Source organism: Balaenoptera acutorostrata, chromosome 16, assembly GCF_949987535.1.
Source record: "Balaenoptera acutorostrata chromosome 16, mBalAcu1.1, whole genome shotgun sequence".
Lineage (NCBI taxonomy): Eukaryota > Metazoa > Chordata > Mammalia > Artiodactyla > Balaenopteridae > Balaenoptera > Balaenoptera acutorostrata.
This window is the reverse complement of record NC_080079.1, coordinates 33448007-33463163: the sequence shown is the minus strand read 5'-3', so window position 1 is coordinate 33463163 and position 15157 is coordinate 33448007. Positions and strand designations below refer to the sequence as shown.

Below are 15157 nucleotides of genomic sequence, written 5' to 3'. Positions count from 1 at the left end.
GTCGTAGAGGACAACATTCCCCAATAGAGGAGGACCCATCTCAAGGTCCATCTGTAGGAGAACATGAGATAGTCATGCTTCCAAGACTCCAGACATATCCTAATGAAGTCTGCCTTTAAAAAAGAGGGAAAAACGGGTACTTTAATGTTTATTCGATGTTCATAGTATTGTTAAGATAATATATTTATAGGAATCTTAAAAAAAATGGTTCTGAAGAACCTAGGGGCAGGACAGGAATAAAGATGCAGATGTAGAGAATGGACTCGAGGGCATGGGGAGTGGAAAGGGTAAGCTGGGACGAAGTGAGAGAGTGGCATATATACACTACCAAATGTAAAATAGATAGCTAGTGGGAAGCATCCACATAGCACAGGGAGATCAGCTTAGTGCTTTGTGACCACCTAGAGGGGTGGGATAGGGAGGGTGGGAGGGAGACGCAGGGAGGGAGGAGATATGGGGATAGATGTATATGTATATGTATAGCTGTTCACTTTGTTATAAAGCAGAAACTAACACACCACTGTAAAGCAATTATACTCTGATAAAGATGTAAAAAAAAAAGATAATATATTTATAAATCAGAAAAAATGTTCCCTTTAAGAAAATATCTGCTTCATAATACACAGATTAATACAAAGTTGAAAATGCAAAACATATATCATGTTAATATAATTGATTTATGTGTTAGGTTAACTTGTAATAATTTTTTTCTTTTACAGCTTTGAATCTTGGTTTGATATCACTAGTCTGTCTGAAACTGCTGAAGATATTATTGCTAAAGAAAGAGAACAGAATGTATTGCATATGCTGCACCAGGTTTTGACTTTTTTCTTATTCTGCTTACTAGAGACTCATAGAATGAAAAAGGAACCCTAGAAATTACCTGTTCATCCCATTGTGGTAGAATTTGAAAAGTGAGCCCCCCCCCACCCCCAAATTTAACTTACTCTCCTGCCCTTTTCCCTCCGCTAGAGGTCTCATGGCGTTACAGCAGAAGTAAAGTGCTTTTCAAAATTTTGTCCTTTTCACGTATACTCATTTTACCCCTAATGGTTACTGACGTGTTTGTCAGCCAAAAATGAAAATTTTTATGCAATGTTTGCCAACAATAGTTGCATAATTTACTTATTTGTATGATCCATTCTACTGTTTTATACAAACTCCATCTATCCTATCTATTTTTAAACAAACATAATCTTTCAAAGGTCTCCTAGTTTTCATGTTGGGCCTGAAAAGCTTCTCAATTGTGCTTTGACAATTTTATTCAAAATCTTTTTGAAAAAGTTTTTTTGACTTTGAAGTGAGACAGTACAGAAATCAAAGTAAAAATAACACCCCAAATCATACTTCCCCAAATCATTTGCACGTTTTTTCTGATAGTTGCCGGTAGGTATATTTGTGTCTGGGCTGTTGTCTACAGATACTTTTTTCTTAAACTACTGGTAATGTTCTCTCTTTCTCTGGAAAATTAAAGTCTCTCTATGCTTGGCTCTATACCTTTGAGGTATTTAAATACAGAGCCCTAATCTATATGTAAATTAATTACTAATTTAAAGGTAAGCCTATAAAGGATATAAAATGATTTTTTTAAGTTGATTTTCTTTTAAAAACCTAAGCAGTTTAATAATGATATAATTACCTATTTCTTCTCTGTTTTATAAATGTGGAAATCTCTTGTCATCACAGCTGATGAAGGAGAGTAGTTTTAAGTCTGAAGTTTTAGAACTTATAGAAGGAAACTTTTCATGCCTACTTTTCTGGGTCAGTTGATTTTTTGGTTTTCTACTAATTCGAAACCTCACTTTTAAAAACTGTGGGCTATAACTTTATCCTTAAGAAGTACAGATACCACCTTCTTATTTCTGCTTTTTAAAATATTCAAGTTATACTAGAATTTTTGAAAAATTAATAAGTTGTAAAATGTTACAGATAAACACTATGAGTTTGTCATGTGGTGGTTTTTCGTCTGGCAAATTTCAAGGAAATATTTTATATCACCTTTTGAGATGTGATAGTTTAATATAGGAAGAAAAGAGGAAGAAGGGGTAAAAGGGTATTTTGGGAGAGTATTCCTTGAAAATACAAAAATGTTTAATGTTTATATATGTTTATTCATGTTTAAATTATAGATTTTAACACCTTTCTTATTGAGAAGACTAAAATCTGATGTTGCCCTTGAAGTTCCTCCTAAACGAGAAGTAGTTGTTTATGCACCACTTTCAAAGAAACAAGAGATCTTTTACACAGCCATTGTGAACCGTACAATTGCAAACATGTTTGGATCCAGCGAGGTAGAGTGTGGATTTGAAATAACCTACCTGTAAATGACAGTTGGCATAGAAAATTTCATGGTTGATTTCAGTCTTATATAAGGCTCATCACCTGTTTTCATGACTTGTTGAGGGTGAATTTCTAACTGGAATATAAGGCATAAGGCCAATAGCAAAAATTGTCTCCTAGTAATTCTGTGGTCCTACTAAAATTCAAGTGATGGTTCCTGCATTAATTGCTTTATAGTCATCTGAAATACTGTCTGGGGATGGACTTGGAAATACATTTGAACAAGCACACAATATACTAAGGGCTTGCCAACTAGACCAGTCACCCCAAATACACAATCCCTTTACAGGAGGTTGTTGGTAGCCAAAAAATTTAATAAAATCCTCTATTTGAAAGAAATATCTTTTTTAGTTACCCACCATATTACAAGAAATTGAATTGGAATGTGATTATCTTATAACTGAAGATTAGGAGACCCTTAAATCTTGTTCAGATGTCCAGATTTTTGACTGTTTGCCATGGACCTGTGTATTTCTTTTCAAAGTATTTATGATCATGCATTTCTGTTTTTGTACAACCATTAGACTGTTATCCCATTTTCTTTTTTTTTTTTTTATTAAGAGACTCTCTCTTTTTTTATTTATTTATTTATTTATTTATTTATTTATTTATTTATTTATTCTATTTTTGGCTGTGCTGGGTCCTTGGTTCGTGCGAGGGCTTTCTCCAGTTGCGGCAAGTGGGGGCCACTCTTCATCGCGGTGCGGGGACCGCTCTTCATCGTGGTGCGTGGGCCTTTCACTATCGCGGCCCCTCCCGTCGCGGGGCACAGGCTCCAGAAGCGCAGGCTCAGCAGCCGTGGCTCACGGGCCCAGCCGCTCCGCGGCATGTGGGATCCTCCCAGACCAGGGCTCGAACCCGTGTCTCCTGCATTAGCAGGCAGATTCTCAACCACTGCGCCACCAAGGAAGCCCCCATTTTCATTTTAATTAAAGGGAATCTCTGGCTTTTTAACTGTTAGAAAATTAAAGTAATTGCCTGTTGGGAGGAATTTCATTGCAGTATTATTTCAATCCAAAGAAATAGCCTCTGTAGTGCAGATACATGGAGCCTCATTTCAGCCCAAAGCTATTAAATTCCTTTATGTAAGTTCAGAAGTTTTATCCATCCTTAATGTTTTCCATTGAGATATGAATGCATTAACTCTGATTCCAGATATTGTCATCAGTGTTAATAAAACAATTAAATTTCACAGGATAAAATTTACATTTGGCTATAGTTTATGGATCCTTGATTTTGTGCCTTTGGAAATTACTAAACTTGATGATGACAGACAAAATTATTTTTTTCTTTATATGTTAAAACATTTTGTACATAAAAATATTATACCCCACTTTGTGTGTGTGTATAGAATTTAAGAGTATAGCTTTTTTTTTAACATCTTTTTTTTTTTAACATCTTTATTGGAGTATAATTGCTTTACAAAGGTGTGTTAGTTTCTGCTGTATAACAAAGTGAATCAGCTATATGTATACATATATCCCCATATCCCCTCCCTCTTGGGTCTCCCTCCCACCCCCCCACCCCACCCCTCTAGGTGGTCACAGAGCACCAAGCTGATCTCCCTGTGCTATGCAGCTGCTTCCCACTAGCTATCTGTTTTACATTTGGTAGTGTATATATGTCAATGCTACTCTCTCACTTCGTCCCAGCTTACCCTTCCCCCAACCCCCATGTCCTCAAGTCCATTCTCTATATCTGCGTCTTTATTCCTGTCCTGCTCCTAAGGTTCATCAGAACCTTTTTTTTTTTTTTAGATTCCATATATATGTGTGTTAGCATACGGTATTTGTTTTTCTCTTTCTGACTTACTTTACTCTGTGTGACAGACTCTAGGTTCATCCACCTCACTACAAATAACTAAGAGTATAGCTTTTTAAAAAGATATTTCTTTAATTTACTGTTTTAGAAAGAAACAGTTGAGCTGAGTCCCACTGGACGACCAAAACGGCGAACGAGAAAGTCAATAGATTACAGCAAAATAGATGATTTCCCTAATGAATTGGAAAAACTCATCAGCCAAATACAGCCAGAGGTAGACCGAGAAAGGTGTGAGTTTAAAAATAAATTTAAGTATTCTTTAAACTGTGATTTTTTTTTTTTTCTTTTTTTTTTTAATGTGTCATATTCATGGATTATATATTTTGTGCAGAGCTGTTGTGGAAACAAATATCCCTATAGAATCTGAAGTTAATCTGAAGCTGCAGAATATAATGATGCTACTTCGTAAGTGCTGTAATCATCCATATTTGATTGAGTACCCTATAGACCCGGTCACTCAAGAGTTTAAGGTGAATACTATTTAATAATATACTGTTTTGATTTCTGTAACTTTTTATGTTGGGTGAAAGTCATTTTTTTAATTATTATTATTACTTACAGTAAATACTGTTATGTTTGTCATATGAAGATTGTCTTCCTCCCCCCAAATTCAGAGAACTTTATGAATGTTAGAATAAAGGTGGTTTTCTATATGTAAGCTAACTAATATTTTTATTTATATATTTTATGTAAACAGCTAGGAATCCTCCTAAATGTAGAGTGATATTGGAAATATAACTTTTTAAGTAACACAGTTGATTTCCACTCTGTGTTTTAGTTGCTGTCTATTTTGGAGATTGTTGTCACCTTTTCAGTATTCCTTTTAATTAGTATTCAGCTTGTCAAAATCAGTCTGGCTGCTCATTGCTTAAATCTCAACAAATAGCCACAGAAGAGAGCAAAAAGTTATGTTGATTTGTGGGCTTTCAGATTAAATGAATGAAACTGCTTTCTTAGGCAGTTGATGGAAAAACAACCTAGTAGTAAAGGAAATCAGTTCTCAGTAACCCTCAATAACCCTGTTTTGTACTAGTTTACAGCAGGGTTCCTTACCCTTGTCAATATTGACATTTTGGGGGAGATAATTCTTTGTTAAGGAAGTGCTGTCTTGTGGACTATAGGCCATTTGTCCAGCATCTCTAGCCTCTAGTCACTAGATGCCAAAATATTTCCCTCCCCCAGTTGTGTCAACCTAAAGTATCTTCCAGGCACTGCCAAATATATACCCTGGGGGTGGAGGGCAAAATTGCCCCTATTTGAGAACCACTGCTTTAAAGCTTTTCATTGAGTAAGGAAGAAGATAATCTCTGAAGGTAATTAATATTCACCAGAAGGTTAAAAATTTCATCTTGGATACTTAGGTTGCTTATAAGCTCTTATACTTTCTTTAATTTCTACTGAGAGTTTTAGCAGTAATTTTCATATGCATTTGGTTGAAAGTGTACTCAGTTATAAAGAATAAACCTCAACATTAAGTAAGTTTGAACTTAATGTTCTGTTATACAAAATTTTGGGGAGAGGGGTGGGGAGGATAGATTACACACTTAAACCGAATTTTGTTTTTTGTGAAATCATTGGTTTTAAATTGTAGAGTATGTCTTTCCTTGAGTATGTCTTTCCTTTTCCTTTTTTATCTTCTGATTAAAAAGATAAAATAACAAGGTCAATTTAAAAAGTTTTATAGGGACTTATTTGTCATTGAAAATTAAACTGTTAACATGGTTTTTATTTTGACAAAAACAAATTATTAGCAGTTGTTGTGACAATTTTTTTTTCCTTTCTTTGCCCACTTTTCAGATTGATGAAGAGTTGGTAACAAATTCTGGGAAATTCTTAATTTTGGATCGAATGCTGCCAGAACTAAAAACCAGAGGTCATAAGGTATGGTACTTTTGATTGGATTTTTGGTTGTTTATTCTTCATTCATCAGTATAGATACTAAGATATATTTAAATTTCAGGTGCTGCTTTTTTCACAAATGACAAGAATGTTGGACATTTTGATGGATTATTGTCACTTTAGAAATTTCAACTTTAGCAGGCTTGATGGATCCATGTCTTATTCAGAGAGAGAAAAAAATGTAAGACTGCTTATGTCATACATACTTAATTCTTTTTTGTAACTCCTGTCTTGATTTCTGAAGTAATGTTCAAAATTGACCTAGGGACTTCCCTGGCGGTCCAGTTGTTAAGACTCCGTGCTTCCACTGCAGGTTTGATTGGGGAACTAAGATCCCACATCCCGCATGGCACGGCCAAAAAAAAAAAAGGACCTACATCCTAGGGCCTCTGGTTTATTGCCACAACCTGGGCAATAGGCATGATCATGATTTTTTTGTTTCATGGGAGTTGAGTCTGATAATTTTATCGTCATTTTCAACTTTATGGCTGCTGTGGCTTTCAGTATTTATTTATCCCACATCAGAAGTCCTATGGATGCTTAAGAAATCACGCCCAGCTTGAAGAATGCTGGCTTATTATATCCCTTGGGACACCACTGCCCTCCCCCTTCCTTTGCTGGTAAACAAACGGTTATAAGATAGCTGATTAATATGCAGCTCTATATCCACATTCCAGGCAGGAATAGTTTCTTTCTTTCTTACTTCCTTATGTTTACATCCCTTTTGCTTTTAGATGCACAGCTTCAACACAGATCCAGATGTGTTTATCTTTTTAGTGAGTACACGAGCTGGTGGTCTGGGCATTAATTTGACTGCAGCAGATACTGTTATCATTTATGATAGTGATTGGGTAAGTTGGAAGTGTAGCAATATACTGATTATATTTCCATTCTGAATTTTTAATCTTTCGTTGTACACTTTGTAATTTCATTTTTGTTTTGAAAAGGTATCTACTTTAAGATGAAAATCATTTCTTTGTCCAGTGTCCAGTGTGTAAAGACTTGAACATACTTTATCACTGAAGTCACTCTAGAAGTCTAAATTGAGTTAAGGCACTTAAACAGTACCTTAACTCAATTTTAATCAGTCTTTTTAAACAAAGATTCTGATTGGATCATGCTCATTGACTTTACCCACATAGTATGAGTTTAAGTAATTTTAACCTTAAACTGTTAAATGTTATTTTTCTTTTTAACTTTAAGAACCCCCAGTCTGATCTTCAGGCCCAGGATAGATGTCATAGAATTGGTCAGACAAAGCCAGTTGTTGTATATCGTCTTGTTACAGCAAATACTATTGATCAGAAAATTGTGGAAAGAGCAGCTGCTAAAAGAAAACTGGAAAAGTTGATCATCCACAAAAGTAAATAACATTTTGTAGTACTTTTTTTTGCTTAAGTTGTCTATTGTGTGTTGTGAATTTTTGTTATTGTTACTTTCTTTATAAAAGAAATCAGTGCAGGATTTAAATAGGCAGTGGGGAATTTGGAGCTGTGAAGACCTAAGCTGGGTTGGTGTGACCATAGACATAATGAAAAATACTAGCGTCTAAAATGAGGAACAATGGGGCAGTGAAGAGTATCAAGTATACTTTTATAGTGCCATATCTTAAACTGTCATGGGGATTGACATGATGTTACTGATTATTCTTTTTTTCATTAAAAAAAAGAAACTTTTTATTGAAGTATAGTTGATTTCTAATATTATATTAGTTTCAGGTGTACAACATAGTGATTCACAATTTTTATAGCTTATACTCCATTTAAAGTTATTAAAAAATAATGACTGGGGCTCTCCTGGTGGCGTAGTGGTTGAGAATCTGCCTGCCAATGCAGGGGACACAGATTCGAGCCCTGGTCTGGGAAGATCCCACATGCCACGGAGCAACTGGGCCCGTAAGCCACAACTACTGAGCCTGCGCGTCTGGAGCCTGTGCTCCGCAACAAGAGAGGCCGTGATTGTGAGAGGCCCACGCACCGCGATGAAGAGTGGCCCCCGCTTGCCACAACTAGAGAAAGCCCTCGCACAGAAACGAAGACCCAGCACAGCCATAAATAAATAAATAAATTAAAAAAAATTATTAAAAAAAAAATAATGACTGTATTTTTATAAAGTCATTATCTGTGCTGTACAAAACTCCTTATTGCTTATTCATTTTATACATAGCAGTTTATATCTCTTAATCCTCTACCCCTACCTTGCCCTCACTTCTCCCCACTAACCACTAGTTTTTTTTCTATATCTCTGAGTCTGTTTTGTTATTCATCTGTTTTATTTTTTAGATTCCACATATAAGTGATAACATACAGTATTTGTCTTTCTCTGACTTATTTCACTAAGCATAATAACCTCTAGGTTCATGCACATTTCAAATGGCAGAATTTCATCCTTTTTTATGATGAATAATATTCCATTTTGTATTTCTCTTTAATCATTCATCTTTACCCATTCATCTATTGATGGACACTTAGGTTGTTTCCATATCTTGGCTATTGTAAATAATGCTGCTGTGAACATTGGGATGCATGTATCTTTTCAAATTATTAGTTTTGTTTTCTTTGGATATATACCCAGGAGTGGAATTGCTGGATCATATGATAGTTCTGTTTTTAGTCTTTTTGAGGAACCTTCATACTGTTTTCCCACCATTCCCACCAACAGCATACTAGGGTTCCCTTTTCTCCACATTGTTGCCAACACTTGTTATTTGTAGACTTTTTTATGATAGCCATTCTGACAGGTGTGAAGTGATATCTCATTGTGGTTTTGATTTGTATTTCTCTGATGAATAGCGATATTGAGCATCTTCATGTGCCTGTTGGCCATCTATAGATGTTCTTTGGAAAAATGTCTATTCAGGTCTGCCAGTTTTTTAATCAGTTGTTTGGGGTTTTTGATATTGAGTTGTATGAGCTGTTTATAATATTTTGGATATTAACCCCTATCAGACATAGAGTTTGCAAATATTTTTTCCCATTCAGTAGGTTGCCTTCTCATTTTATTGATGGTTTCCTTACTGTGCAAAACATTTATGTCTGACTAGGTTCCATTTGTTTATTTTTTTTGCTTTTGTTTCCCTTGCCTGAGGAGACAGATCTAAAAAATACTGCTAGGACCAATGTCAAAGAATATATTGCCTATAGTTTCTTGTAGGAGTTTTATGGTTTCAGGTCTTAGTTTAGGTCTTTAATTCATTTTGAGTTTATTTTTGTTTATGGTGTGAGAAGATGTGCTAGTTTCATTCTTTTATATGTAGCTATCCAGTTTTTTGAAGAGACTGTCTTTTCTTCATTGTATGTTTTTGCCTACTTTTCATAGATTATTTGAACATAAGTGCTTTGGGTTTATTTCTGTGCTCTCTATTCTGTTCCATTGATCTATGTGTGTGTGTTTGTGCAAGTACCATGCTGTTTTGATTACTGTAGCTTTGTAGCATAGTCTGAAGTCAGGGAGCATGATTCCTCCAGCTTTGGTCTTTTTTCTCAAGATTGCTTTTGTTTTGGAGAGGTCTTTTGTGGTTCCATACAAATGTTGGGCTTACTTGTCCAGTTTTGTGAAAAATGCCATGGGTATTTTGGTAGAGATTGCATGAAATCTGTAGATTGCTTTGGGTAGTATGGACACTTTAACAATATTAATTCTTCCAATGCTTCTTTCACCTCGTTGGTTAAGTTTACTCTTAGATATTTCATTCTTGATGCGATTGTTTTTTTACTTCTGCTTTCTGATAGTTTGTTATTAATGTATAGAAATGCAACAGATTTCTGTATATTAATTAATCTTGTATCCTGCAACTTTGCTGAATTCATTTATTAGCTCTAACAGTTTTTTGTGGAGACTAGTTTTTTCTTGATATAGTATTGTGTCATCTGCAAATAGTGATAGTTGTACTTCTTCCCTTCCAATTGGATGCCTTTTATTTCTTTTTCTTGTCTGACTGCTGAGGCTGGAACTTCCCATACTGTGTAAATAGAAGTGATGAGAGTAGCCATCCTTGTCTTGCTCCTGATTTTCTAGGAAAAGCTTTCAGCTTTTCACTGTTGAGTATGATGTTATTGTTAATGTTTATCCTTTTTTTAAAATAAATTTATTTATTTAATTTATTTGTTTTTGGCTGCGTTGGGTCTTCGTTGCTGTGCGTGGGGTCTTTGTTGCTGTGCATGGGCTTTCTCTAGTTGCGGCAAGCAAGGGCTACTCTTTGTTGCAGTGCACAGGCTTCTCATTGCGGTGGCTTCTCTTGTTGCGGAGCACAGGCTCTAGGCGCACGGGCTTCAGTAGTTGTGGCTCGCGGGCTCTAGAGCACAGGCACAGTAGTTGTGGCATATGGGCTTAGTTGCTCCGCGGCATGTGGGATCTTCCCAGACCAGGGCTCGAACCCGTGTCCCCTGCATTGGCAAGTGGATTCTTAGCCACTGCACCATCAGGAAAGCCCCTACTGTTTATTCTTGATAAGAGATTTGTGTGCCAAAATGCTTTAAGAAAACTTCTAAGCCTCTTCTTGCAAGTAAAATATATTAAATATTAGAATATTAAAGGTATATTGAAGTAGTGCTACAATAAAATCTGTTTACTTTGTTGAACCCACTATTTCAAAAATATTTGACTCCAGTATGCCCTTTTCATAGTTTCAATAACAGAATATTAAAAACACAGTATTTTTTTTTTTTTTAATCTAGATAAGATTCTGAGGATAGGGAAAGTGAAGTGGGTGAGGCATTGGCATTTTATGGTCTGTTCCCTGATATTCCTTGGAGTTCTGCTTTTATTTATTCAATATAAAATTCTGTTGGATAAATGGCTTGATGGCTGCCATAAGAAAAGTTGAAAATCATCTTATATAAGTTTTGAAGCCTAGAAAAATCATAATAATGTTGAAAATTGCTATCAATTTATTTTATGCTACTTTTCTACTTGCAAATACTTTCTCCAGTATATCTCATTTTGAGGGAAATTGTGGATTAGGCTTTAGACATCTTTAATTTGATTTGATGGAGCATTCAGATTGTAGTTAGAATTTCCATTGGAGGAAAAAGGAACTTGGTCCTAATAAGATGTTGTGCAAATTAAAAATTTTTCACCTGTGCTGCTTTTAGGGACTTGAATTATGAAATAAATTCTGTTTTGTTTTGAATCTGGTTTAAATTAGGTACGGTTTATAGTTTTATTTTCCCAAGTTTTACTTTTAGTAATTTTAGAGACTAATTTCAGAGAACAATTTGAAAGGAATTTTTAAAATGCTGACAATGTTTTATTGAGGTATAATATACATACAGTAAAATTCCCAGCTAAGTGTACAGCTTGATGTCTATAACAAGTGTATATACTCAATTAATTATTATCCAGATCGAGGTAGTGAACATTTCCAACATCCGAGAAAGTTTCCCTTTCTATTCATTTCCGAGGCTCCCTTCCCCTCACTAGAAGGCAACCACTATTCCAATTTTTGTCATATAGGTTAGTTTTTCCTTCAACTTCATACCTGGATTCACTTGTATGTATTCTTTTTTTTGCCTAGCTACTTATATTCTACATAATATTTTGAGATTCATCTATGTTGTGTGTGTTAGAAGTCTGCAGTTTAAACAAACAAAATGCTGAATAATTCATCCATTCTTTTGTTGATTGATGTTTGAATTGTTTACAGATTTTGGTTCTTATGCATAAGCTCCTCTTATACAAATATTTATGGACATATGTATGTATTTGTTCTTGGTCTTAGAGTGGGTGTATGTTTACCTATAGAAAACTACCAAACTTTTCCCCAACCATTTTACACTCCCACCAGCAAAGTATGATTAATTGCAGTTGCTTTTCTTTTTTTTTACCAACACTTGGTTTGTCTGTCCTTTTTAATGTAAGGCATTCTGATTGGTTTGTAATGTACTGTATTTTGGTTTTAAAGGCAATTTTGAGTGTTTTGAATTTCTTGAAAATTTTTTCTAGATCATTTCAAAGGTGGTCAATCTGGATTAAATCAATCTAAGAACTTTTTAGACCCTAAGGAATTAATGGAATTATTAAAATCTAGAGATTATGAAAGGTAAGATTGTTTTAATTTTAGAAAAATATAATGCATAGTTTTGATTTATCATATAGATGTGAATATCTTGTTTCCTTATAGGGAAGTAAAAGGATCAAGAGAGAAGGTCATTAGTGATAAAGATCATATAGATGTGAATATCTTGTTTCCTTATAGGGAAGTAAAAGGATCAAGAGAGAAGGTCATTAGTGATAAAGATCTGGAGTTGTTGTTAGATCGAAGTGATCTCCTTGGTAAGTATCTCTCATGGTTTTACTTATTATTTTTACGGAAACTTTGAAACATATACATAAGTAGAGAGAATAGTATAATATACCTCTGTGGATAATTCATTCCGCCGTTAATAGTACACAACATTTAGCCAATTTTATTTCATTGCCATTTTCTTTAATCAGAATGTTAAACTCATGACATTTTACCCATAGCCACTTTCTTAGGCATCTTCTACTGAGAAGAACATGTTTTTAAACATAGTCACTATGTCATTATTACATTTAAGAGAGTTGGCCCTAAAACCTTAATATCAGCTAATACCCAGTTCATATCCAGATTTCTCCAGTTGTCTCAAATCTTCTTACGGTTTGAATCAGGATCCAAATGTCATTGTTTGCTATATCTCTTTTCTTCTGTATCACCCTCCTCACTTTTGTTTTTCCATGCCATCGATTTGTTGGAAAAACTGGGTTATTTGTCCAATAAAATGACCTGCATTCCGGAATTGGCCGACTCCTCACCCCCCTTACCCATTGTCCTTTTTTTTTTTTTTTAATAAATTTTTTAATTTTAATTTTTATTTATTTTTGGCTGCATTGGGTCCTTGTTGCTGCGCACGGGCTTTCTCTAGTTGCAGCAAGCAGGGGCTACTCTTCGTTGTGGAGCACAGGCTCTAGGCACTCGGGCTCAGTGGTTGTGGCTCATGGGTTTTAGAGCGCAGGCTCAGTAGTTGTGGCTTACGGGCTTACTTGCTCCACGGCATGTGGGATCTTCCCAGACCAGGGCTTGAACCCGTGTCCCCTGCGTTGGCAGGCGGATTCTTAACCACTGCATCACCAAGGAAGTCCAGGAAAAGGATTCTTAAACAGGGTACAAAACTCTCAAACTAAATGAAGAGATTAATAGATTTTATTAATTTAAAGGCTTCTGTAAAAACAAACAATACCGTAAACAGATAAGAGACAAACCACAAATATTTGCAGCACACGGCACACAGGAAATGTTTATCATATATAAATAACTGAATATCAACAAGAAAACTGGACAACTTAAGAGCAGACGATTATTGGGAGAGAAAGAAACAGCCAGCGAACATAAAAAGATGCTTCAATCTCCCTAGAAATCAGAGAATGCAAATTAAAACCAGTAGTGATTTCATTCCAATAGCTATCATATTGACAAAAATGTAAAAGATTTCATATTAGCTATGGGAGTGTATAAAGATATATTTTCATGGTGTTTTGCTTTCCTGCTTTTAAACTAACCGTAATTGGGCTTTTTTTTTTAATACCTCTGAGAACATAATTCAGATTGGTGTTGTTTATTGCTGTGTATCTGTATATCTTAAATACAGCAGAAGTGATTTTGATTAGCAAACTGATGTTTCAGTTTGTTTGTTCCCTGGAGGACAGTTCTAGTTTTAATAAGAGTGTACTTTTTTGCTAAAGTGGCCCACATTTCTGTGGATTTGAAAATTTTGGACAGATGACTCACTTTTCATAAAAACAGTGGACCTCTCTTTTAAGATTTCTTTTTAAGTTCTTATACTTAAAAAAAAAAAAAACTTGTTTATATATTTTTCTCTTAGATCAGATGAATGCCTCAGGACCAATTAAAGAGAAGATGGGGATTTTCAAGATACTAGAAAATTCTGAAGATTCCAGTCCTGAATGTTTGTTTTAAATTGGAGCTAAAAGAATGCCTTTAAAAAGTTCTTGTTTACATCTAGTGATCTGTATTGGTGTTAAAATCCCAATTTTTCACTCTACTTCTTTGATTATATCAGTTTACATAATATAACTTGTACCATTGCATAAGTTTCTGAGCCTTATTAAGAGCAAAGACATATTCATAGTAAGTTTCAGTTAATTTTTCAGACTCGATAGTACTCTTGGGTATAGGCTGATGTGTCTGTCCTTAACCACTGCCAGATTTATACAGTCTTCCTGTGGAAGTTTAATGTCTTTCCCCCACCCTCCTTTTTAGCAGTACAGTTCATGGGTTTTTGGTACTTCAGTTATGGAGTAGGCTTTGGATGGGGGAAAGATTGGGATTATACTGTCTATTGTTTAAATAAGAAATGGTTTGATTTTTAGGGTCTCTTTCTATAAGATAGTTTGCCAAATAAATGTTTGTTACAAGATGATCTCATCAGATTATTTTTTCAGATAAATTATGGCTCAGGTGAAATAATAGCAAAAGTCTTGACTGGCATTGCGATTCAACATTATGGTGACTCTTTCATTCATTAGTACTATACACATATGTCATATAAAGATTTCAGCTGGACCTTGGGTCAATGCAGAGAAGGCTCTGGAAGAAATTATAGGTTCTTGACAAAAGACCAGAAATTGGAAGTGGCAGTGTACCATGCACACCAAGAACGGAACAAGAGAAAAGGGACCCTGAAAATTTATAGCAGGGAGAGGTTAAAATAAGGCTTAGGAATATAAGTAACACAAGATCCATAACAGAGGAGCAGAATGGGAACCATTTAGGCCCTGTATGTATATGAAAACTGAATGCTCCCTGAACCATACATTTTTGTGTAGGTTGTTATTCTTGCTGCCATGTATATTCAAATGTAGATGAGATTCTCTCTGCCTTAGGGTAATGGAACCTAGGACTCAGAAGAAAAACTATTTTGAGAGAATATTCAGCCAAAGGAAAGAATAGACTACAGAGTGGATTTTTTTCAAAGTGGAAATGTTTACCAATCGCTGACAAATCATCGTAACCTTAGTTGGTTGCTTAGTAGTCATACTAAGTTTTCCTAATCCATTCTCTTACATTGAGCTCAAATGATTATTTCATGGGTTTATCTCTGTCCTCACATTTCTAATA

The 15157-nt window shown here is 35.1% G+C and overlaps 1 protein-coding gene across 1 annotated transcript in view; it reads left to right on the top strand.

Moving 5' to 3' along the window:
- HELLS (helicase, lymphoid specific) overlaps positions 1–14459 on the top strand; it is a 36743-nt gene extending 22284 nt beyond the window's left edge. Inside the window, exons 12-22 of the mRNA XM_057531472.1 lie at positions 720–816; positions 2130–2291; positions 4250–4389; positions 4493–4631; positions 5959–6042; positions 6122–6241; positions 6795–6911; positions 7264–7423; positions 12004–12100; positions 12257–12333; positions 13902–14459. Coding sequence (XP_057387455.1) covers positions 720–816; positions 2130–2291; positions 4250–4389; positions 4493–4631; positions 5959–6042; positions 6122–6241; positions 6795–6911; positions 7264–7423; positions 12004–12100; positions 12257–12333; positions 13902–13996 — 1288 coding nt within the window. The 3' untranslated portion in view covers positions 13997–14459. The remainder of the gene's footprint in view (positions 1–719; positions 817–2129; positions 2292–4249; positions 4390–4492; positions 4632–5958; positions 6043–6121; positions 6242–6794; positions 6912–7263; positions 7424–12003; positions 12101–12256; positions 12334–13901) is intronic.
- Positions 14460–15157: the final 698 nt, after the last annotated feature.